General features: G+C 43.2%; 2 protein-coding genes across 8 annotated transcripts in view; both read left to right on the forward strand.

Annotated features, from left to right (window-relative positions):
• The first annotated feature begins 101 nt into the window (after nt 1-101).
• Nucleotides 102-13,918, forward strand: phf20a (PHD finger protein 20, a). 6 transcript variants are annotated; one of them, XM_020086843.2, is made up of 17 exons: nt 102-261; nt 2,276-2,382; nt 3,772-3,943; nt 4,274-4,358; nt 4,796-4,872; nt 4,983-5,580; nt 5,694-5,744; nt 5,847-6,116; nt 6,712-6,906; nt 7,024-7,119; nt 7,720-7,875; nt 8,559-8,740; nt 8,862-8,961; nt 10,117-10,312; nt 10,488-10,926; nt 11,504-11,684; nt 12,491-13,918. In XM_020086843.2, exons 1-17 carry the CDS (start codon nt 136-138, stop codon nt 12,631-12,633), a joined length of 3,174 nt encoding a protein of 1,057 aa, XP_019942402.1. In that variant the 5' UTR covers nt 102-135; the 3' UTR covers nt 12,634-13,918. The 6 variants fall into 6 exon arrangements, with proteins under 6 accessions (XP_019942402.1, XP_019942403.1, XP_019942406.1 ...); XM_020086844.2 differs by having other exon boundaries at nt 8,886-8,961; XM_020086845.2 differs by lacking the exon at nt 102-261 and adding an exon at nt 1,379-1,401.
• Nucleotides 13,919-15,712: 1,794 nt separating this feature from the next.
• Nucleotides 15,713-25,895, forward strand: part of ndrg3a (ndrg family member 3a) — a 31,390-nt gene continuing 21,207 nt past the window's right edge. For both annotated transcript variants that reach the window (XM_020086931.2, XM_020086932.2), the window contains exon 1: nt 15,713-15,908. The gene's annotated coding sequence lies outside the window, so the exon portion shown is untranslated. The remainder of the gene's footprint in view (nt 15,909-25,895) is intronic.

Below are 25,895 nucleotides of genomic sequence, written 5' to 3' on the forward strand. Positions count from 1 at the left end.
AGTGTAATAATCAACATGGAGACACTGAGACAACACTCTGGTGTCTCGTAACACCGCCACCGTGTTATCGGAATACATGAGGGCCGCTGGCCGCGCATGCGCAGTGCGGCGCCTCGCAGCCCGCGCCGGTGGTGAATGCGAGGGGGAGAAATTCAACTGCGTGATCCGGAGGAGACAGGCGGAGGCGGCGGGACCTGCACTTTAACTGGATTAAATGACGACATTTTGCAGCCAGCCGGACAGAGAGTGACCGGAGAACAGGTAGGAGGCACGAGGCTCATCTCCTCTCCGCGTTTCGCAGCGAAACGAGCCCCGGGAACACCGCGAGCGAGGCCCGCCGCGGTGGATGCTTCAGCGGCGGGGATGGTGCGGAGCCGCGTGTCGGCTTCTCGAGTTCAAAACAAACATGACGAAGTCGCCGATCAAACGCTCCGTGCGTTCGAGTCCCCGTCGTGTTTGTGTCGGGGCTGCCGTGGGCGTGTGGTCGCCGCGTGTACCGTCACCGGGCAGGGCTCACGATCTGCGGCTCCGTGCTTTTGTCACTTGGGGGAAGTTTGAAGCTTCGTGATTGTTCCACGCTGCTCGTTCTGAAGTCTGAGTAGGCCCAGCGCGAGGCCGCGGCGAGCCGCGTGAATGACAGCCGCGCGGCCAATCAGATGCGAGCACGGCGAGTGTCCCGCCCATACCGGGGTGATCTGACCAGTCACGTTCGCCCGGGCCGACTACGTAGTCGCCGTTTTTTTCGCGCGACGCCCACTGGTTATAAAACACTGGACAATAAAGTGTCCGCAGCGGTACAAGTGTTCAACAATAGATCCCGAGCTGCAGCCAGAGGAGGCGTCTCAGCACTGTGTTTGAAATACAGCTCACACTGATGATCAGCGGACTCGTGGCTGTGCGTCTCTAATAAATGAAAAGGGTGTGGGGGCTGCTTTTCCTGTTTATTGTAGTAAAACATCAACCTGATGTTGCATTAATCATTACATCATGCGCCTTGAACGTCACGGCGGAACAGATAACCATGATCCGGCTCCTGACTGGTGCCAGCACCGTTACAACTCCCGGTGTGAGCCCTGCCTGTGTCGCTGTCGTCAGTCTGACTCTCTCTCTCTCTCTCTCTCTCTCTCTCTCTCTCTCTCTGTGCAGGCCATTAAAACGCACACTTTCCTTTGAATCCTCTTATTTCACTGAATGTGTTTATCTCCAGCATCATCCGACACGATCGGTATCAACCTGCAACAGATGGATAGTCATAGGGGCGTCTTTACCATTGTCTCCCATTGTGTCTAAACGTGAAATCGACTGAGCACAAAACACGTGGGCCGAGTAGTGTGAAGACATCCGGTTTGAGGGCTGCGCCGAGAGCCAGTAACTCCGCTATAGTGATGAACCGAGAGGAAAGTAAGCCCTTTCAGATGAATCATGGAAACCATTCCGCTTCTCATAGATGGAGCCCGGATCTCTATTTGCATGTCTGGCTAAAGAAGCGTCGCTATCAGGAGGAGATTTTCTGTGTAAGACCAGAAGATCCTCCTCCTGCACAAAGCCCTTTATCACAGCTGAAGGGCTGAACATCAGCTGCAGACTCTTAATCTGCATTTGATGCGACTACACAGACTATATAAGAAGAACACGCTGCTAATCAGTCAAGATATACTGGTGCATTGCTATTTATTATTAGTTCCCTGCCGTACAGATGGATGCTGACAGTGGGATGTGGAAGCTATGCTAGGTCACCTTAGTCATTCTTGTACCTTTTCTCATAGTGTCATCTCGATGGGGAATCTAATAATACAGAAATCACATATTGCCATATTATTGAATAGTCCTCATTTGTATTTACTGCTCAGGACCCTCATAGGAACATGCATGAGGTTGTTCCCAGATCACTGAACATCTGATGTTAGTTGCACATTTCACTACCATTTGAGGGGCATGGCTCACCTGTACACTGTTGCACCTTGTGTAATCTGTAGCATGTGTATGATTGCTGTCGACAGCCTGGACTGCATTGTCCTGCTGCCTCACAGTGGGAGGGGCTCACGTTCCTTTTTGCTCAACACCTAAATTGCTACTCAGGTGCCAAGCTGTGATTCACCACCATACTGGTAGAATAATTGTTAGTGAAGAAGAGCTCGCCTGCAAAGTCCTTGATAGTCATGTGTGTTTTATCCATGGCTAGACACAATGTGTTTCTTAGTAGTGTGTCCAAGGTCCTATAGATGTAGTCTTGATTGGTTAATATGTGTGTCCGTGTGTGTGTGTGTGTGTGCAGGAAGGGAGCCTTGATGTGGGCAGTATGAGTAAGACGCCCCCTAACAGAAGAGGGATAACATTTGAGGTGGGAGCTCAGCTTGAGGCCAGAGACAGCCTCAAAAACTGGTGAGTCATGGCCTTGCTCATTTCTCTCCATCCATGTAACTGTTCACTCCCGTCACTCTCTCACTGTAAACTCCTATGCATTCCTCTCTGGGCCCTGGGTTTAACTCTCCTGTGTGTTAACAAACATGAGATGATCAAGAGGAGTGTAGGAAGCCCATTATTACATCATTGCTCTTCTGACAGTAAACAACAGCTGGTAATAGGTGTGTGGTCTTGAGTCGACAGGAAACCAGCCTTTGACCTGGATTAATAACGAAGGAAGGACTGGGTCTTCACGGTTATAATTGGTAAAAATTCAAATGAGACGGTCTGATGATTGTTACACAAGCGAAGGTGTTCTTTTTTAGATCAAACAACATGTGACATCAGCCTCGAGCACAACAATGTGAGCAGCCTTCTTGTGCATATATTAACTGCTCCACACCTTGGTTTATGAATCTCTCTACAGTAACACTTATTAACTTCCATTAATCATTACTTCCTTACTTTATATCGACACACATATTACCTGGAGGAGCTCTATGTTAGAATGCAAATGTCCAAATCAGTTGGACTGGTCATTGAACGGACTTAACTCTTCCAGCGGTCTTGTACAAAGTGCCTGTAATGTCCAATTGGGCACACGTATGAATAGAGCCGGTCTTTGTCTGGAGAATTTACACCGAGTGAGAGAGCTATCAATGATGTTTACATTCCATCTCATGCTCTCTACCCAGGTGTCGCCCCTCACATAAACCAATCTGAGTATTTCTACTTGGTAAGAGTACGTTTGACAATTCCCTGTTGGGTGCTACAAACGTCGAAGGGTTTCTCTGGACAACATCCGAACCTCATTTTTGCAGAATTTGCAATCTAGAAAAGGCTGTAGAAATACAGTTGAAACAGCTCCTTGTAGAAGGACAAAACGGTCATTATTATTATTTAATTACTGCAAAACAACATAATGATTTATTACGGTTTCGTTTCGTTTTTTAACAACAGACCATGCTTAGAAACTAAATCACACACAGTAGAGACTATATATATATATCATGAGTCATATTTCCAAAATTCGGTGCATGTGTCACTGTTTACTGAAACTCACCGGTCAGCTGTGCATTACATGAAGAACTATTAGCTTCAACTGTGACAAGTCGGCAACCTTCAGCTGTTGTTTGAACAAGCACACAGCTCCCATTTACTTACCATGCTAACTGGCTATCCCCTGCTGCACACTATTGGCTGCTAGCTTAAGAATTGTTAAAAAAAAAAGCACAATACTTAATAATCTTGCTGCCTTCATTATTTGTTTGACATGATGGATTAGACACTTCAGCCTGTGGAAGTATCCTCCTCTGTCAGTCAGTCAAAATCCCAATTGAACACTATTGAATGTCTCTTTTCCTGCAGGTATGCTGCCAACATAGAGAAGATTGACTACGACGATGAAAAAGTACTGATACATTACCGCCAGTGGAGCCACCGTTACGACGAATGGTTTGATTGGACCAGTCCCTACTTGAGACCCGTGGAGAGGATTCAGCTGAGGCGGCAGGGCCTGCAGGACGACGTTGCTGTACCTGTAAGATAAAAAACACTGCTCATACTTTTTTGACCTGTGTTAAATAAGGAAACTGCCCCACCTATGGGTTACATTTTATACCTCTACCCTTTTTTTTATCACTGAGTTTATATACTGTGTTACAAAGCAGAGGAATTCTTAATCTGAATTTTTAAATAGGAATTCCTCCTTTTACTAAGGAGTTAAATTTGAGTGCTGTTGTTGAAAAATATTTCGATATAGATAAAATAACAACAGGGTTTGTTAGCATTGAACAGCTCCACCTCTGCTGTTATTTTAATAACATGCCTGCAGTGTACCAGAGATTGAATGTCGGTGTCCTTCCCTCAGGGCTTTCATGTGAATGACAAGGTCCTAGCCAGCTGGTCCGACTGCCGTTTCTACCCTGCTAAGGTCATTTCAGTCAATAAAGATGGTGGGTATTAATAACTTCATGTGTTAAATGTTTATACTAATTAATTTAATTAAAAAGTACCTTTAAATTGTTTAATTTATGATTCCATGATATTTCCAGTTAATGATTATAAGATTGCTTAAGTCGAGTTGATGTGGAAGATGAGAAAAATGTTCTCCTGATTATTTAAGATTTGTGTTTCAGAACAAGATTCAGGAAGCTTGGTCTTAAATTTAAAACCGTCACTTTCCAAAAGAAAAACCCTGTTAATGAGCAGCCTTCAATGTTAGCAAAATGGTTTTCTCTGGCATTGGCAAGAGAAACCAAAGATAGATCTCTCTAATACACAATTTTAAAAAATCTAAAAAAAAAGAGCATTTGAATCACAGACAGTAGTCTGTAAGTGTCTATCTGGTGTCTATGGTTTACATTTATTTGTTCTCCTTTATCCCTCTCAGCATCCTACACTGTGAAATTCTATGATGGTGTCATCCAGACAGTGAAAGGAATACATGTGAAACCGTTTATTAAAGAGGTAAATGCAATATGTTATCATAAATATCCGATATCTTTCAATCACATCATGAGCTTTTATTTTTAAAATTCATGTTTCCTGAACTTCCTCTTTATCCCGCTGCCAAATAGAGAGGCAGTGCTGGTGGCGGGAAGTCTCGCTCCTCCGAGAGGAACATGGTCAGGAGGGCCCCGAACCGCAGAGACAGGAGACCTCAGGAGAACGGAGGTCCCAAAAACAAAAGAGCCAGAAGAAGCACGTCCGACCAGGAGGAGGACAGCAACAGCGAGGATGAGGAGCACGAAGAGGGGATGGTAAATGAGAAGAGCAAGAAAACAAACGGAGAGATCGAGGCTGCCCCCACCATCAAACAGGAAGAGGACTTATCAGAGCAAGGAGATCAGTCCATGGATGCAGAGAAGGCAACAGGACTCACAAATGGAGTGAAGGTGAAGGTGGAGGAAGACGACAAACCAAATGTTGACCGGTGCCACGTTAATGGAGATTTGAAGGAGGAACCGCTGGAGACAGAATGGAGAGGAACAAAGCCATACACAGAGTCACCCAAGCCATACACTGAGTTACCCACTCAGACATCAGCAAAGACAGAGGATGGGTCTGTCACTATGACAACCACAGAATCGAATGGAGACGAGGAGAAGAAACCAAACATCCAATCAGAAAGCTCTCAGCCTAAAGTGGATGTGCCCCCTCCCCAGCCTGTGAAACGTATGTGTTAATGTAAATTCACTGTGAGAATGAGTAATTGAGAGCAATGTGCATCCCATAGTGTCTGGGTATATTTTCAAGTTCATAAATAGTGTTTTCTTGATCTTCGATAGCGGTGAGGAAGCAAGGTTTCCACAACCCCAACAGATTCAGCAGAGAACCACGTGAGTACATCCCAGCATTTACAAAACAAATTCAGTGGTCACCCATTCTGTGACGAGCATCGTTAACCCTAACCCTGCTTTACTTTCGTTGTTGTGTTTTAGTGTACAGAGTTATCAAAAACCAGCCTCCTCCCGTCCTGTCCATCAACCTCGACCACAACCCATTTAAGTGCAGTGCTCCTGGCTGTACAAAATCATTCCGTAAAGCCAAGCTGCTGCACTACCATATGAAATATTACCACGGCGAGGAGCAGCCTCTGGAGGAGGACCGCAGCCCCACCAGGAGCGTCCAGACCAGGGCCTCAGAGAAACAGACTCCAGCTGGCGGTTTGGACACTCCGAAGAGAAGGCGCACCATCTCTGCCTCTATGCGTGAGTTCCTCTGCAGTTACACTGCTGTTGGGTAAACCTACAGTCAGAGTCATGAAACATGTGACTTAACATATCAACAAAGGCTGAGGTTGACTGTCCTTCCATTACAAAGAATATACCATCCAGTTTTTTTTTTTACTGTTGTGATTGTGTATTCTGCAGATCTCTCCAGATGCATGGCAGCCATCTTGATTGAAACACTAGGCAGAGTTATGAGCCATTTTGAATAAAATTCATAAAATGTAGTGTCCAGCTCAAAAAAGACATTTAATTGTTCAGTATCTCTTTAATAAAAGAAGCGTTTTAGCTGCGTCATTGTATCAGACCAGTCCCATTATAGACACATGTAAATAGTTGTGATTGTTCCGACCTGTCTCAGGAAAGGTGGAAGTCTCTGAATGGAAGGTGGCCAGACTAATCTGCAAGAGGACATAAACATGAACTTGCTAATTAGTTCCCAGGCTACTTTCATGCAACAAGAAAATCAGGCTGAATTGTGACCTGATGCAATTTCTAATTATAATTAAATTGTTAATATGTTGTACCTTTATTCTTGTGTAAATATTTTGGATTTGTTTTTTTTTTTCTTCCTCAGACTCTGTTGGAGGGGCTGTGCTTCCTCGTGGCGAGGTGAAGACCGCAGGCAGACGCACATCAGCCCCTCCAGCAGTCAACACCCAGGGCCATCAGCTCCGGGCACTGCTGAGGGAGAAAAGCAAGGAGAACCAGCTGGACAGGAATGGATGCCAGCAGCAGGACAAGGATTTGGACAAGAGTGGCTTTGACATTGGTCAGTATGAAAACGACGTAACGTGTCTGCTAGTACAACTTTGCATGTAGAATGGTAACCTGTAGCCTGTAGCTGTTTTCACACGGGGCTTAACTTGTGCCACTTAATGATCCCTAGGGTCCGTAAAAGACAAACTGAAAGAGAAGCCGAAACAGAAGGACTTCCTCCGCATTAAATTAAAGAAGAAAAAGAAGAAAAAGAAGGCCAAGTCTGGTAAGAAGGGGTCCCTGGCATCAGGCGTCCTCACATCTCTGCTGCTCTGCATGTGCACTCACTGTTACATTGTGGAAATGGCTAGCCTGCATCGCATGAATTGCTCTATTCACTCCTCTTGGTGTGGTGGCTGAGCCTCTGTGTGTGGGAGAAGTGTTACATCTGTCGCTGGCCTCTGACACTCTATTGTGCCAAATAAAAAGCTCCGACTCGTTTCTTTTACCTCTGTTGGTCAAACGTTTTACTCCTTTACGTGGCAGATGTGAAGTCAGAAAATATCGTGGGACTGATCGTGACTAATCCAGACACACAGTGTTTTCTTTTATTTCTAGATGACATTTGCACTAGTGTATTCCGCATGGTCACACGTGTAGGCTATCTTAACACTGATCGGTCATTTCACATAGTTCACATGCCTGAAACGCAGGCCACATGGATTTGATCAAATTGAGTATCCCTGATTGTTATTTAGTCTTCTCGTATGTCCGTAATGTTTTGTTGTGCCACATTTTGTCACCTCCTGATGGGCGTTTGTGTAGCATTTTCAAAATTGACATTTTTGTTCTACATCTGCTTCCCCCCCCTTCCCTGTATTAACAGACTACACAGGTAGTGAGGAGAACATTGACATCTCAGTATTGGGTCTTCAGTCCAAATTGCATTTGCCACTCAAAACCCCCCCCTCACACAATCACAAGCCAGAGGCCTACCCCAGCAGGCCTGGATACAGCTACACAAAGCAGATACATGTGGATGGTGGGTATCTTGACGACTCAGTGTGTGTGTGTATTAGTTTGTGTGTGTGTGTGACTGTACATGGCCTCCTCTCCCCTCCATTCTATTTCCTTTGGATTCAATCCATCAGGCGGGTGTTACAGTACGAACTGCATCACACCTGTGTCCAAATATTGTTGCTTAATACATGCAGAACTAGAAATGTGCTGAAAGAACACACCTCCGCCAAGGCTAACATTCTATCTCACCATGTTAAAGAAAATAAGAAAGATACTTCCTGGATCTGCCCATATGTCTGGATCAGCTCCAAAATTGAGTCTTTGTGGAATGATGCCCCACCCCTCCACACAATTTAATGGAATTTAACTCTTTAGTTTTTGAGTAAACCTGCTGACAGTCGGACAACCAAACGATTAGCAATGAGAACATATCCTCCTTGGTGGAGGTAATGAAACCAGCAGCTGTCACAGATAAAACCACATTTTTGTTTCGCTTGGTTGATTGAATCCTGAGCTGTTCTTTGCTGCTATGGCTTGCTTCATCATGGAAACCACCAATATTCATTTAAACCCATAGTGCAACAGCTTTTCCAGAGTTAAAGAATGTTAATTGAGCTACAATTTAATTAAAAGTTGACTTGAAAGCAAAAACGCGCCTAGTTGTGTAACTGCCATGAAAAACCAATAGGTCTGTTTGTCCCATAGATGAGGATAGTATCAGTGACTGGTCCACTGACAGCTGTGGGTGGAGTGACGATGACTTTGGGCTGGATTTGGATGTCACCACTCCTCCCCTGAGTGTGGACTCTGGTGCCGCGGACACCAGTGACCAGGAGATAGTGCGGTGTATCTGTGAGGTGGAAGAAGAGAATGACTTCATGATCCAGGTGAGCTTCCTGTTTGCTTCTGGTCAGTGTTGGAATTTTTCTAAATATAAGGTATTACAAGCTTTGAGGTTTTTAAAGTTTTTTATGAATGTGAATTTTGTATATCTTATCCTTTCCTCAGTGTGAAGATTGTTTGTGTTGGCAGCATGGCACCTGCATGGGGCTGCTGGAGGAAAATGTTCCAGACAGATACACCTGCTACATCTGCAGAGACCCACCAGGTGAACAACAAACAACCATTCTGATCCAACATCTTTTGGTCTCATGTTTGGTTTATCATGTGACGACTGTTTCCCGGACAGCAGTGATTATTATTATTCAAAATTCATTATATTTAACTTATTATATTTGTTTAATTCATAGACTAATACATTATTTGTATTGATTTTTGTCTTGCCTTTCTGTTGCCATGCATCAAAAGGTTGTCTAGTTTCCTGCTGAGAGAACAGTGTTTACCTCAGGTTACAGTAAACTAATCCAGAATATGAGTTTTAGGATGAGAGGGAAAAAAACAGAATGTTTGTGCTTCAGATTAACATTAATTGCTTTTTTAAATATGGAAGCTAAAAATATGTAGGTGGAGTTTATCTCCATGGCCTCAATATCTAAATGTTAAAGGCTTTCAGGGGCCATTCAGGTGTGTCCACAGTAAACACGTTAATCAAGAGCTGCATAATTGAACACTAGCTGTATTACTAGCAACACTTTCAAGGTGGAGGAATACACTGGTATGTATTTTTAGATCAAGTGAAACACTTTCAAACCTTTATAACTGAGAACTGAAGAGCTGCACTGCCAAGGCCTGAAACATTTGGACAGTTACACACTTTTTGTTGTTTAGGTTCTGAGCTTCAGCAGATCAAATTTGAAATATAGTAATGGATCCCACATTAAAGTTTCAAGTCTCAGCTCCAATTGGAGTAGCCAAGTATTTTGAACCCCCTAAAATGCTGGCACTGTGTTTGAAGGCTTACGTTTCTCTCTATGTTGATGTAAACCTACTTAAAGCTGAGACAGATATTAAATGATGCATTGATCATTTTTTATTTTAAATTGAATTGGCTGAAGCTGTGAACAAGGACAGCTTCTGGTCTCTACTGTTTTTGACGTCTGGCTCACATACTGCCGTGCAGTGTGGTGTACTTGTGAGCACGTGCTGTATTTACATATGGAGTCTCCGTGTCTGCAATCTGTAATTCCACTAAGCCAATAAGTGTTGCACACTAACTTAGCAGCTGTGACAGCAAGAAGACAGCCTGGTTCTTAAACAGACTGTTGATCACCCAACCGTGGCTTTACTTATCAAACTATCAGTCAAACTATTAGAAGGACTGTTTTTAATTTTCATTTAATGCAATTTTCTTTATCCTTCTCAGGTCAAAGACAGAGTCTGCGCTACTGGTATGATCGTGAGTGGCTGAGCAATGGTCACATGTATGGCCTCTCCTTCCTGGAAGAGAACTACTCTCACCAAAACGCCAAGAAGATCACCAGCACCCACCAGCTGCTGGGAGACGTACACCACGTGGTCGAGATTCTCAACGGACTGCAGCTCAAGATGAACGTCTTACAGTGAGTACAGAGGAGCTGCATGAACAGACCTAAGGGTATTTTTCTGTTAACTACAGACATTAAATGAAAGCAGATTGTGGCAGAAATTAGTTTTGTCCTGGAACCATTTCAGCTTTGTTGTAATATTTATTTGAGGGTTACACTTTGGTCTAATCTTTAATTTTTTCCACCTCAGGAGCAACACACATCCTGACCTGCAGCTATGGCGGCAGCCATGGAAACATTTGGAGAGGTCACTGACTGGCTTTGACTCATGTCGGGGCAGTGACACAGCTCCATCTCCCGTGACTCCAGATGAGGACATGAGCAGAGGAGAAATTTTAATGTCAAACGCTTTAGAGAAGCTGAGCCGTGCTGCTACAGCTGCCACCTCCTCGTCATCCTGCTCCTCCCCCTTCCCATCCTTCCAAGACTCATACATTACCAGTGAACACTGCTATCAGAAACCGCGGGCGTACTACCCTGCAGTGGAGCAGAGGCTGGTGGTGGAGACCCGACAGGGCTCAGAGCTGGAGGACAGCATGAGAAGCACTGAGGAGCTCCTGGAGCGGGAGCAGCGCTACGGGAGCCTGCTGGAGACAGACAAGCCCAAATCAACAGCAAACAATAACAAGGTTGGGGTTTGTTCCACTGCAGACAAGGATGTTTACAGTGCAGCTAGAATTGTCACTATAGAGCAGTGAACTAACCATTAACACCCACGCCTCCCTGAAGTATCAAAAAGTAAAAACACACAAAATGTTGCATGATATTAATCAGCAGATCACTGCAAATTATAAAAAGTGAAAAAAGGACTTCTCATAAAATCAATTGGTCAGACAGGTGTCCAAAAAATACAGTGTCCATGACCTAAAGAACGGTTGCTTTGGAGAAGATGTCAGCCAGAGGCAGGAATCAAGGATTTGCAGGATGTCTTGTTGTTGCAGTCACTATCAAAATACTGCACTGACTGCAGAATTGTTTTTGAATAAATTAACATTCTTGATGTATATTTGATGTAATAAAAGCTTCTGAATATAGATCACACGTTTTAGAAAGGTTGACCTGAGCACTGTTGTCCCAATGTTCCTTGGGACAGGTCAGTGTCTTGAGTGTATGAATGATGTGCAGTGTGCAGAGCTTTCATATAATCAGGTCTGATCCTGGTTTTAATAAAAATCTTGTCTGATGATCTCACATGAATGTTTTCAGGCGTTGTTGGGTGGCTCATGGTCCCAGGCTGAGATGAACGAGGAGGGTGGGAGAGATACTGAAGAGGCTGCAGACAACAGCAGACAGCATCAACAGTGGCAGATCAATCTGCTGGATCACATAGATGCAGTCCAGGATGAGGTCTCACATAGGATGGACTTCATTGAACGGGAGCTGGATGGTAAGACCTGCGACGGACTGTTGTAGTTTTTGTGTCTTCAGTAGGATGGGGAATCTCATTCAATTAAACTTAAATAGGTAAAGATGATGCCTGCTTATATCATTACATATCATATAGCTGACACTTTTATCCAAAGCAACTTCCAATAAGTGCATTCAACCATGAGGGTTCAAACCGAATCATGTGTGTCAGTGGCCATTAAGTCCATAAAGTTAATGTCAACAGCCAAATGCTTCATGTTAGTAACATTATATAAAGTTTCTATCCAACAAGATGACATGAATTTTTTTGACCCAACTATTTTGCCATTCCATTAATGATATTAATATTGTCAGCTTATTAGCAATCAAGTTCAACTGTTAACGAATTCCACCTGTTTCTTTGCCGAGTCTCAGTTTGATGTTTCCTGCTTTAATATTAGAGTTAATATAACATTGATGCAAAGTAAATAAGTAATTTTTCCAACACTAGACCTTTGAATTGTGAAGAATAAAAAGCTTTACCGAGGTTTGTCATTAAGCTGGGTGAGGCTCAGTGCGTCTGTGCACATTCGTATCACTCAGTGATGGATTAAAATGTATACACGTTTACTTTTGATGAGCCTTGACATTATGCAACAGCACAGGGTCATTGCCATGTATAACAAGCTGTGAGGATTGCATCATACCTGTGTTAGCTTACTTCAACATTTCAAAATGCACAGGTGTATGTACGCCTGAGAATTGTGTGTACGGACTTTGTGCACTCAGAGAACCACATCATTTGTGACCCGTGTGATCATCCCTGGTTCTTTTTCTGCTCCTCAGTGCTGGAGAGCTGGCTGGACTACACCGGAGAGCTGGAGCCTCCAGAACCTCTGGCCCGTCTGCCTCAGCTCAAACACCGCATGAAACGGCTGCTGACACAGCTGGACAAGGTGCAGCAGATCGCCCTGGTCAGCTCCACATGAGGGCGCCAGAGAGCAGCAGCAGTCTGGGTCACCACTCAGCATGCAGGAACAATGCAGCAGAGCAGACTTGTGGGGTCCTCTCTCTCTCTCTCTCACTCACTCTCTCTCTCTCTCTCATTCTCTCTGACTGCAAAGAGAGATAAAGTTATCAATGCAAGTACAAGGCTAACATATGTTCGCCACAGTCGCTCAGACCTGATTTCTGCTGCTGTTCCTCCCTGTTTGTAAGTCTGTGGTGGAATCCGATGCTACAGCGTGCCAGTGTCTCATATGAATATTCATATGAACATGCGTGGAAAGTTGGCATCATTAATCAGGATCTAACACAAAAAGTAACCTCGTAAATGCAGGAGAGAATCCTTCGGACCACATTACACTTCTATGGTTCCCATGCAACTTTAAACCTTCTGAATGCCTTTCGTCTGAGCTACTGCTTAAAGTTGCCCTGTCTTTCTCAGTGCTTAACATGCAGAAGCTTTATATTCAAGATTGCAATTGAGTTCCTGAACAAACCTACACGGCCTCTTTGCAATAGTATTTTCCAATGGTCACTGTTTTTGCATTTACCTTATCCCAAAGTTCAGTTTTGGTCACCTACCATGTCATGATGCATTAAACCTTTTGCTCTATGTGTGGACAGATAGTAACTTGAAGACATCCTGTATGTAATGATGCTGCATAAGCAGTTTCTACAAATGATTTGTTCTGTTTTTGACCTCTTTGTGACTTTGTTTTACACTGCACTGTGAAGTTATTTTTGTCTGGAATCAAAAAGCATCTTTTTTTCTGCTTTAGAGACGCTAACAAGTGTGATTTCTGTTTTGTCTTAAACTGTAATTCTTCTTTCCTAACAATCGTCATCATCAGTGTGTCACCGGTTTTATCAGTTAAATCTTTGTTTTCGTTAATGGCGCGTAACCTGACTTCAGTTCACTCTTTGCATTGTTGTTGCTGTGGCACTTGACTGATGATTCACTGAAAACTGTAATGTAGGCTTGTCTCTTCTTATCCTCGCATTTTGTGCTTTGTCAAATGACAAATACTACTTAAAGGACATGTAAAATTATTTTTCTGTTCTGTTTCATCTGTTTTATTTCCGGTATTTCGGCTGTTTGTAAATATGTTATTCAAAACTGTGCTCTTCTTTATTGAAAACATTCTCCAAATACAGATATTGTATGCTACTGTACTGTAAGTGTCTGGCGTAGAAGCAGGGAAAATGTCCAAAACAATGCAAACAGATTTGCTGGTACATAAATAAACTTATCATTGTTATTAATCACTATGGACACGTTCTTGTGTATTTTCTCATTGTCTGACATGAAGGCTGGAGAAGAGCGCTCCTTCTCATCCTGTTTATCCAGCTGGTCGTGACGTTGCCAGTGAAGTCAGAGGTCGCATCATTCAGAGTTTGATGTAACATGTTTTCTTAGCATCTGATTTGAGCTCTTACACAATCAGATTGAAACTAGGGGCGGCAGTAGTTTAGAGGTTAGGTATGAGGTTGTGACTGAGTGATTGCAGAACGAGAGGAAACCAAGGGCTGAATGTTTTCCTACTGAGGTGCCACTGAGCAAGACGTTTAACGTCCAACTTTACAGTGGAGCTGCTCACCAGCCAAAAACAAATCACAGTCTGCACTTGACATGTGCATGAGTGAGAGAGACATTTTGTGGGGGAGAGTGTGCATGAAATACTCTAATGTAATATGTTTTTATCACATAGCCGATTTGTGCAGTTACATAATCAGATTGAAAACAGAAACTTGATGGGAATTCTAATCGCTTAATCTCCAAAATTTGAGCCAGCATCATGTGATGACAGGGCAGGGAGAGGGACATCTTATTGGCCAAGAATAACTTGCACAGAGTGAAGCCAGCATGTTCGTCCCCTGAGCTGGAGGAGCTTGAATATGCTGTTATCAAAGATGGTATTAGTTCAAAATGAAAGACATAAGCACCCTTGATATCGAAATATAATTAAAGGGTTAGTTCACACAAAAATTAAACCTCACTCATCTACTCACCACTATGCCGATGGAGGGGTGGGTGAAGTGTTTGAATCCACAAAACAGTTTCAGGGGTAACCAAATCCAATATAATTAAAGAAAATGGTAACCGATTTTTCAAATGTAAAAAAACATAAAATTGCCTCCATACTGCTCCTGCGGCATCATCCAAGTGTCTCAGGAGAAGGATACCAGAGGACATTTAATTTAAAAACATGGTGCAAACAACCTTTTTATGAGTCTAATTCGAATGTTGGGGCTTACAGAAACTTAATTATAACCAAAGGAGCAGTATAGAGGAATTTTATGATTTTTGTCTGTTGTTTTTTTTTTACGTTTGAAGAAGTGGTCAACAGTTACTTCAGTTGTATTGGATTTGGCTGCAACACTGTTTAACCCTGAACCTCCTGAAGTGTTTCACAGACTTAAACACTTCACCCACCCCTCCATCGGCATAGTGGTGAGTAGATAATGAGTGAACGATCCTTTTAAATACAAGGATCTCAATTTCCTCTGAGGAAAAGTGGGTTTGAACTTTTGAACTCTAAGTGGGATGCACATTTGCTTCACAAATGAAATAAAGTTGAATTGTTTCTTGTTCAGAACACTTCTGGTAGTTTAGTTAGGTTCAGTGTGTATTAGTGCCATGTAGTGTTGAAGTTGCATAGTAGAGCTGAATACCTGTGGTCGCCTTCAGTTGTTATAAAAACTCAAAGGTGTTTAGTTTGTCCAGTCTGGGCTACTGTAAAAAAACATGGCGGCGTCCATAGAGAGGACCCTCTCCTGATGTATATAAACTATTTAAATATAAAGGGCCCATTCTAGGGTAAAGAAAACAATTTGAACAATTCAGATGATCACACACAAAACCTCACTGATCACTGTATATTAAATGTCTGCCAACAGATCCCTTTCACCTCAATCTTACACACTAGACCTTTAATCGTTTAGCTTTAGTTCCCCCCCCTGTGCTTTTGGTGTTGATTATTTCGGATCGGAGTGAGACCTCTGTCCACTCCTCCCCTTCTCTGTGCCGTGGAGCGCCTCCTCCTATTGGCTCCTCCGCGGTGTCTGCGGCGCAACGTGTAGTTCCGCCCCGCGTCACAGCGAAGCCCGGTCGGACAGAGACGAGAGGAAGCGACGGACAGACAGCGACCGTGTGAACCGTGCGCCGAGACTACAGCGTTCCACCGTAACACTCAACCGTTACCGAAGCGACTGAGCGGGAGCCACCGGACACGCATTTGGTTTTTTTTTAACCGACGAGGTGAGTCTTCGCTCCGCGTCTCCACGTAACATTTCCCCGCTCCTCACTTACAGATGTGCCCGATGCCACGGGAGATTATCTCGGCTCGCTGGGTTCCCTCGGAGCTGTCCGCGCTGCTCTCTCCACACCGCTGCTTGTTCCAGGACCGTCAAACCGTCAGAACTAAAATGGAGCTTTTATTTGTTGATTCGCGGTAATTCAAAAACCCGATTTGAAAGCAGCGCGAGAGCCTGTAGCTCAGTGAGCGCGAGCAGGGTCCAGTTGGAAAACTGCAGTTGGATGAATGGAGCTCAGTGATGCGACATAACCTCCGTTTCCTCCCGGTACCCCCGGTGGGTCTGTGTCTGTGTTCACGTCTCATCTCTTATGTCCGCTGCCGACTTTATAATCACATAAGTTCCACTGACATTCATCATCGAACCATGCGATGCGCTACATGGTGCATTTCCGTGCTAAAACAAGTGGAGTGTGTTAGCCGGATAGCTCGTGGCGACATTTAATACGTTCACACAATACAACATTTAGCATGAAATCCCTTTAAGAACAGAGGTTATATGCTTGAACACTACACCGGCGTGCTACAGTCTAAAAACGAGGAGCTATGGTTATAAACTAATTGTTAAATTGAATAATATAGTAGTTGTACCTTTAGTTTTGTGAGAGTAATACTAATATGATCACATGTTAGGGTCGTATTTTCTCTGGATGTCTCTGGCAGGACACCGTCATCCAAGATAGGCCCAAGTCCATGTGTTAGATGTATGTCAGTCCATCTTATCAATCTTATCCCAGTGTGACTGTAGATATTATTTTCTTTATTCTGCTCAATTTGTCTTGTCACTAACACTGTCCCAGTCTAGACCCATCACTATCAATCTGATCGGTGTCAGTGGTGTAGCTGCAGGCCACTCACACACCACATGAATGATGACAATGTCACTAGTGACCATGCGAAGGTCATACAGGTGGGAGGTGTAAGAGAGTGGCCATCAGGTGTTTCCCCTGGCTAAAAATAACCACCGCCATCCTGTGATGTGTTTTAAAAGGACGCTGTGCTTTACAGTTTCACAGTAAATCAGTCGGAATTAATGTTGATGTTAAAGTAAATCTAAGTTAGCGATTGAATGACGGCATAAATTACTGGAAGGTCATTATAACCTTTGTAATAAGAACCACAAACACACTTTGTTTTTATTAAAGCTTTAATTCTAATCGTTAACATTGTGGTGTCTTATACTTTAATGTTGGTGTTGGTCATAAATCCAGGTGTCCTCCCACAATGCCCTCAGCAACGTTACGTTATCAGTTCGTCTTGACTGGAGCTTACACAATAAGCAACAACCAGGCATTTGTTGTCACTCACAACATTGTCGACAAAGACCTGTGTTCAGTGTAGAAGATTCAACAGATAACAACCTATGGACAAATAGCTGCTTCTAAGATGACCAGTAAAAAGACAGAGTAGATGAGGGGGGTTCAGTTTGAGGTTTATTGCCATATCGTTGGAAGCGGTCCGCTCCTGGTTGATTATTACAGTGAAAACCTACTGCCTAACTAATGGGAGTGTCAGAGGTTGTTTATTAAGCTTTTACATTTTGAAAGCTGCAAGAAATGCGTTCATCTTATCTCACTTGGCCCTGAAGATTAGCACTAGCTCATACACACTTAAACTTGTGTATGAGCTTAATAACAGCACTTTTTTTAAAGGTTCAGTGTGTAGGATATAGTGGCATTTAGTGGTTACGTTGCATATTGCAACCAACATCATCTCCCGGTCCCTTTTAAACGTGTACAAGAACCTACACGAAAGGCCCTCTCTGGAGCAAGTGTTTGCTGTTTCTGTTGTGGGCTACTGTAGAAACATGGCGGTGGAACATGGCAGACTCTGTGGAAGAGGACACACTCCCTAGGTAGACACAAAAAAGCTGTTTCTAAGTTAACAAAAACACCCTGACTTTTATTTGCAGGTAATTATGCACTTATAAAAACATAATTATGAATAGGTCCTCTTAAATCTTACACACTGGTCATTTCTAAAGCCATCAGATTTTCTCATATTTCTTTAAACCGGAGGGAATCCTCCTTCCGCAGGTGCTCAGAGAAAATAATACAAAATAACTTCAGGCTTTCAGAGAGCAAACACGGACAGCATAATGCAACAGTTCTGTACTTATACTTTAAGCGAGTGATGTACATTTATTTCAGCATTGAGAAACAACACTTAAATTGCCTTTCAGGCTGGATTACAACATACACATGGCGTATTTTAAGGATTACAGAGTACCTAAAAGTGAGAAATGCTCTTGTGTTGAAGAGGATTTCTCACAGGGATGAATGTCAGGGAATAAAGCTCACTGGAGACTTGGAGACAGTAATTAAGCCACTGTGCTGACAGTGAGTCTGCCTCATGTTCACTCTCACCTCAGCATTACTGTGTCTATTGGTTTTCCATTCCTGCACTGCAAAACATAACCTGTGCCAGACAGGGACATTTATTGTCACTGTTTCTCATATTTGCAAAAACATCAATTTTCAACAACTCATCTTTGTGTCGCTTTGCTGTTGCTTTTCAGTCATACAGAGACAATTGACAGGTTCTATTTGACACATTTGAAGCCACGAGAAAATGGTGTATGTGCCTTTCTCTGAGTCGCCCTCCTGGAACTCAGGTGGGGCTGCTGTGCTTCTGTAACTGAACTGCATTTGTAACTTAAGTTGCACCAGGCGTAGAGTTACAGCACAAGCTTTGTCTGCACAGCAGCTTGGAGCTTTCAAAGCAAAAGCAGCTGATGCTTCACACACCTCTGTTCCAGCTTAATGTCTTCAATTTCCTCTCAGCATCATATACAGACAGCTATCCTGTCTATCCCTGTTCCATCAGACTGTACTGCAGTAAAAAAAAAAAAAGACAAAACACCTGAAACAGTCACTAGCAGGCATGAGAGAAGGTGTCCACACATTTCTCTGACTTTCTTATCTCACTTATCACACCCATGCTGGGAGAAGGAGGACGGCTCTTTCTGTCTCCATTTTCTTTATCAGCATCAGTATCAGCCGCTGGTGATGAGGAGAGGCAGAGCACAGGTGGTTTGCTTGTTGATCCAAAGTGTTGGATTCTAGCCAGGTTGGTCCACTGCCCCTAAGTGCTGCTGTTGATTTAGGATCATACAGTATATTTTCAGAACCACACCACACACCTGCACATGCATTTTAGCTAACTGTACACAATGTACAGCATCAACTTTCAGCTTCCTCCTTTATGGCATCTCTGATAATTCTAATGTCCTTCGTCAAAACTACATCTCAGCCTTATTCCTTTAAGCGAAATCTAACTACATCCAGACAAGGAGACCAGTCCCTGTCATTGATCAGCTGCCCCCCACACACACACTGCACACAGGACTCTCTGTACTTGAACGTGTAAGCAGTGTTCAGCTTTATTTACTGTGTCTCACATTAGTCTGTGCAGGGCATGAATTATTTCATCCTCTACTTGATCTAATGGATTAGGAAACACCCATGCAGGTTACATGGTTTGGTGGTTGTTATTGTGATGGAGGAAATAGCAGATACAGTGCCCTGGTGGTTTGAAGACACCTTCTAGGGGAGAAGATGTTAAATTTAGACAGATCCGATCATAAAATGCTGGATTTTCATTGTGAGAGATCGTGTCTCTGGTGAGAGAGCATGCAGCTCAGTGTGAGTAGTGACTCGTCGTACGTGTTGCACATGTTAAACTGTTGAACATGTGAGGAGGATAAATATTTGTCTGTGCAGTTGTATGACTTATTGGACGCCTTGTTGCTGCTTTGAAACTTGAAAATTGCTTGAGCATCGTATAAGCTATGATTGAAAGCTAAGCTGAAAGCTAACAGGTAAAGCATCCCACGTTATGTTGGTTGGAGAGATATGAAGAGAATGACTTATGTAAATGATAGAGGGAAAAAAGGTCATTCGATTTCAGCGGCGCCACCAGCTGAGGCAAGGATGGCTCAACACCCCCCCCTCTTGTGGTTGCCAAGGACACCGCCGACCTCCGCAGCATGCACTCGCAAGGGAAGACGCCAGAGCAGCCACTTCTGTCTCTCTCTGGGAGATTGAGTTGTCAGTAATCAGTCATTGTGACCACATGGATAACTCTATTAGCAGTGGCGTGTTCCTGTGAGGCATCAGCACTGATTCATACACTGGAGCACGTGGAGACTTGAGACTCTGATTTAAAACTTTGCTGTATACACAGGATCAGACTTTACTATCTCTGGGCACAAGGGTTCTCATGTCTCTGTGCTCTGTTAATGTTTTATGGAAGCGGTTTCTAATGTTTCCACCTAGCTTGTTGAACTGCTGCTGTGTTTGTGTCTTTGTGCATGTCTGCGTGAGAGAGAGAGAGCTCCTGGCCAGGCTATACAGATGGTCCCGCTGCTGCCTCCCCAGCTGCCCTTCGGCCAGTCTGACCACTGTCAACAGATCGCTCTGAGCCCCCAGCAGGAGTCCAATGTTCTCCGCCACCAGCTGAGGACACACACAAACACACACGAGCATTCCCTCTCCGCACTTTTTCATTCTCTGCAATGCCTGCACAGCCGAGCATCGTAGAGGAAATCCCCACAGACTGAGTGGCAGCTAGTCTGGTCCAGAAGAAAAGGGGCAGGTACTCTATTAGCAGGCCTGAATGCAGGGGCAGACAAGCTTGACCATTCAGTCTTATTTATAGCCAGATAGTGGGAGGAGCTTAGCCAGGAGAGACTCATTCAAACCGGCTCACACCTTTTTCTGACCCATCACAGCAGATTTATAGACTCATCTGTCTTTTGGTGTCCCACTTAGTAGTGATGATGTGGTTTTTTTTTTTGGCTGTTCTTTCTCTTTTACTAACTTCTTCCCCAGGCCTTCCTTTGTGTGATACCTGCCTATGTTGCTGTGTATTGATTTATTGATGATATATGGCTTGTATCTACAGCTATCCAATGTGTGTGTGTGTGTGTGTGTGTACTACTACTACCTGTGTCACAATAGTAATAATGTGACTTTTAACCTCAACAGCAATAAAAGTGATATTCATTATTCACTCTCTTCACTGTTCACCCATGGCATGCATTGCATGTCCCTCCTTCCATTCTGGTTACTAAAAACATCATCCACTGTAATTGGGGCTAGAAGGGGACAGGGGACAAGAGAAATCAAGCACCTCTAAGAATGGTAACACACTAACCCATAAGGCTTTAAATTGATCTGTGGCTTGCTGTGGGGACCACTTCTTTACACTAAAATAGATGCTTGGGTGACTGTGAGGCTTTTCATAAAAGGCCAGTGCATTTTATGAGGAGATCTGTCAGAGGGCTGACTCCCATCCTCTCAGCTCCTCTCATATACATCCAACATACACGTCATATACAAAATTCAATACTACATACACTTCCTTGTATGACACAGGCTTACTGGATAAATTGAGCTTCCACTTTGCTGGTTTGAAAAATTGCATCACCAGTGGAAAATATGGCTGTTGGTCTACTTTTGTGTCGTAGATTTAACTTGAAATTGTGACAAATAATTTTACAAACCTATTTAGGGTAGGCCACTTAGCTGTGCTCGGAGACCCATGTCCTGCGTGGGTCTTCATGTACGAGGTGACGCATGCTGATGATGCCAATAGATAAGCGGTTATAAATCAGTACAGCCAGATGCTGCTCTTTAATCTCATAAGACCATTAGCAGATAAAGTGGCCTCTCAGGGAATAATGCAATTCTTTAAAAGCCTTTAGAGAGTAATGAGAGGGGTCTTGGACTCAGTGGCCTGACAGGATTAGAGATGTGTATGAGTGTGTATACAGTAGGTGTTACTGTGAATGTGCATACTGTGCATCAACGTTATTTGCTTTACAAAGATTTCTATTTGAGTCTATTTTTGAGTGCAACTGAGGAGAGGATGTCCCCAATCCTGCATGAGTGTATGTAAGGGGTTGTGTGTGTGGAGGGGGAGGGGCAGGGGGTTTCCTCTTTTTGGCAGGCGGATCAGTGCAGTGGCTGCTACGTGCCAGTGAGTTTCTTTGCAGATGGACCAGGCTTTTCCTCACATACACACCGAAGAGTGATGGCCAATAAGTTCAGGTTTTCCTAATTTTGAAGAGACATGGATACAAGCACATTGAATACCTCTTTTACACAGAAATGAGTGGGTATACGCTCGTTTTTGACTGTTGGTAAATTCGCTAAAAAGGCGATTGAGTGTTTCTTCCTGTTATTTTTCCCTAGTGAGACATGTTTGATGTTAGGAACGTGCCAGAATCTTAGAAGCTCTCTCACATCACTGTCTTGCCAGTGTTGCATTTTGCATGATACAAAGAAAAAATCACTGTTGCACATTGTTCACAAGATGTTTAAAAGACAATAACTACCCAAACATCATATACATTATAACATTGTGCCAGAAAAACTGCAGCAGCTAGCCTGCCAAAATAAAGAAGAAAAGGAAATTAGCGCCTTCACCCAGGTCTCTTGTTTTCATTAGTGCTGATTGGAGCCGGAACTGATAAAAAAAATGTGTACTGCAGGGTAATTTGACCTGGGTGTGAATGCTGATTGGATCCATTCCCATGGCAGACAAAAGCCAGATGTTAGTGGGTGTTGGTGGGTTATTGGACCAGTGGAAAAGGGGCTAAAGACTAAATATTACAAACTAAAAGACGGTTTCTGAATTTCCTTCCATAGGAATGCTATTGGATGTGTGTTTGTGTCTTAAACCTTCACAGCAGCACTCGCCTAATATAATATTGTCCCTACGTGTAATATCCCATGCCCCATCCCAAGTACGACCTCTACTACATTTTTATCACTTGCATTTTGAGTTATGACTGGCCTGAGGCTCGGGATATTAAATGTGGTAGTGACAGAGTGAGTCTGCTTTTAGATTAAGTTTTCTGAAGAGGGGGATGAGTCAATTATAGTAATGCAGCATTTAGCGTTTATTAGACCTTTTTTAAATCCATGGCGGATCAAACAAGGAGGCAGGTATTTGAGGAGGAACATTTGTTTCTTTTATTAACCCTCTTAAAATAGATTTTCTGGCAGAGTGAGTTGCTTGTTGTACATTTCCTTTTGAATTTGCAAACAAGGAGACTTTATTTTTGTCTTCTATCCAGTGGTCTTAGGCATATATCTGTGTGTATCCATGAGAACGTATGACACAAGCAAAATCAGACCTAAAACAACCTAATCCAGAGTTTTCAGTTTGATTTCAAAGGCAGAGCTGGGTGTTGTTCAGCTCTCTGATGAGATAATAAACAGACGTTTTGAGAGAATTTTGAGAGAAAAAGACATGATAGATATGTCAACGTTTTTTGTTATAATGTCAAAAGAAGGAAAAGAAGATCCGTCAGCTTGTATCAGGAGAAACATAAGCTGTAAGGAGCATGATGGAGCCTCGCGAGAGCAAGCTGTCATTGAATTAAGTAGAGGTGAAGCATGGAGAGATGTGTGTAAGCGAGTGTGAACTGGTGTCTGTGCTTGTTCGTGTGTGTGTGTTTGCACACAGCATCAGAAGGGGATGTTCTGTGCTATAGGTCAGCAATTCTGTGATGCAGAACAAAAGAGCAAACTCCAGATCAGATTTTCTCCTGGGTCTTAACCCTCCCCTGTTGAACAGAATTCAACAGATCGGATAACATTCAACGAGCCTTTCTATCACCCGTGTTGTTATTGACCGTACAGGAGAAGGGAGACGGGGGCTCAAATGCTAAACAAATGGATTTTCCTTTTCTAATTCTCTTACCAAATGGCTCGGGTTAGAGCAGTAATCTGGAACTGAGCCTTGTCACAGTCCATTAGCTTTACTCTTGTGCAAATTTGCTGTAAATATGGCCTGGCCTGGTTATGAAAAGTTTGAGGGGAAGAGTTTTCTAATGACGCACCCACTACATGGAAAAGTCTCCCTGTCCCGGGGTAAGGCGTGACCACCCTGGTGACTGTGCAGGGATAAGTTGTTTCCACTTGTTTTGTAGCCCTGACAGCAAAACAGTCCTTCACATAAAGAGCAGAAGACAGAAGTTAGGCAGTGTGAATAGTTGGTACGAGGGGAGATACTGTGGAATTTGTGCTGGCCTATTTTCTGTTGTGATGTGTATCCTGGTGAAGTGCTGACCAAAGACTGAGGCTCTTGTTGAGGACAAACATGTTTGCGCTTCTGTGTGTTAGCAACTGTCCTTAGAATAATTCGTCTCCCAATAAAAAAACAAGCAGGCAGGCAGAAGACACTGCTTCCTCTTTCTGGAAAAGAGTTGCTAATTGTCAGAGGCCATGGCCCAAATAAAGGGCTGGATGGTTTATTGGATGCAGCCCAATATGTAGTGTCCTTTCGATTACTTTCAAGGCCTGACTAAACCTGATCCTTTGCTCTGAGGGTCGTGTTTGGTATAGAAATGCAGACTTGGGAGGATTCAGCTCCTAAATTGGGACACACCAATAGTGTTTTGCCTTTAGAGCTGTCAACACCAGCTAAAGTGGATGGACAGGGACATTTTGTTTTATTACATAGTGAAATAACCTTCATCTTCAAATGTGGTGGAAACAGTTAGAACCTTTGCAGAACTAAAACATAAAACTAAATGTATGCAATTTTTTTGGGATTGCTTTCAAGCCAGAAACCTTTTGGCTTATCTCTAAAGGGAAGGAATCGTATCAGGTTAAGTAGATAAAATAAATACACCATTTTTTTTAAATGAATGCATTGATATTCTGTGTCGTGGGGTAAAACATGCCACAAAATTCTGTCATATGATTTGATTGATATGGTTATCATCAGACGACACCTATCCTTATTGGCGTTCCTATAAAGTCTGTTGAAAACAGAGACCCTGCACTAGAGGAGACTGAAACTATCTGAATAATTTTACATTGCCAATGACAGAAAAAAATTAACATGTCAGATATGTCAGAGTGAAGCTGAAACATTTTCATTGCCCCCTCGTTGCCAGTAGCATACTTCATAAACCCTGTCTCCTCCATGTTAGCATCACGGATATGAGCTAAACTAAAAAATATTAGTAAATATTAGTACATGCCAAATAAAAATTCCCCAAAGTTGGTTTCTGTAATTTTAGATTTCGTTCGTATCACACTGATGTATGCTGTTATTTAGGTGTTCATTTTTACTGATAATGTAAGTTGTAATTAAATTTTGATGACATAAAAACAGGTTGAGATGTCATTATTGACAGCTAAGGTTGACCTGTGGTAATGCAGGTGTATCTCTGGGACCACAGCTCCACTCCCTGATCCCTCCTGTGTAGATTCTGGCTCAAAATGATGTCACCAGTACAAGATGGCAGCACCTGAATGCAGCATGGTTTGGCTTTATTTTTGTGGGTGGAAGTGTAGACATGTCGTCCATATTTTATAGTCTTTTTTAACCAGTGTGTAAATAGTTAAATATTTCAGCTTTGTATCACCATAGCAATATGTCTGTTGGCTGTCAATGTCTCTACAGAGACACAGACAGAGGTTAACATGAGGTCATCAAGGTGACATTCACTCGGTCAGTCTGAGGCCAGATGGGTCAATGCTCATGACATGAAGGATGATACCAGGTGTATATATATATATATATATATATATATATATGTAAGTCACGATGGCTATGGTAATAAAATTATTGCTATAACAATTAAGAGGAAAGAGGACTAATTGAACAGGCTCAAGGCAGCGTTAACATCACAGCTGGGCTCTGAGTTGTCCATCATGTGGCCTGCCCAGACTTCCTGACAGCCCAAGGTGAGATGGAGATGAACAGACAAAGACAGGGAACAAGTGTACAGAGGGGTTGAGGAAGATGTGGGAGGGAGGCAGGAGGAGGATTAGGGAATGTGTTCATCGATCAGCCCCATGTGCTGACATGGCAGCTAGGACCCTTTTTTGTTGGCATGGATACCATATATCTACAGTGGGTGTTTTGGCACATGCCTCTGTATCCTCATATGCATGCAGTCTGGCGCC

Source organism: Paralichthys olivaceus, chromosome 2, assembly GCF_024713975.1.
Source record: "Paralichthys olivaceus isolate ysfri-2021 chromosome 2, ASM2471397v2, whole genome shotgun sequence".
NCBI classification, from domain to species: Eukaryota; Metazoa; Chordata; class Actinopteri; order Pleuronectiformes; family Paralichthyidae; genus Paralichthys; species Paralichthys olivaceus.

Coding starts and splice junctions, on each gene's coding strand:
- phf20a (XM_020086843.2), top strand. CDS start 136: ATGCGAGGGGGAGAAATTCAACTGCGTGATCCGGAGGAGACAGGCGGA. Junction 7,120..7,719: donor GAAAAAGAAGGCCAAGTCTG/GTAAGAAGGGGT, acceptor CTGTATTAACAG/ACTACACAGGTAGTGAGGAG. Junction 10,313..10,487: donor CTCAAGATGAACGTCTTACA/GTGAGTACAGAG, acceptor TTTCCACCTCAG/GAGCAACACACATCCTGACC.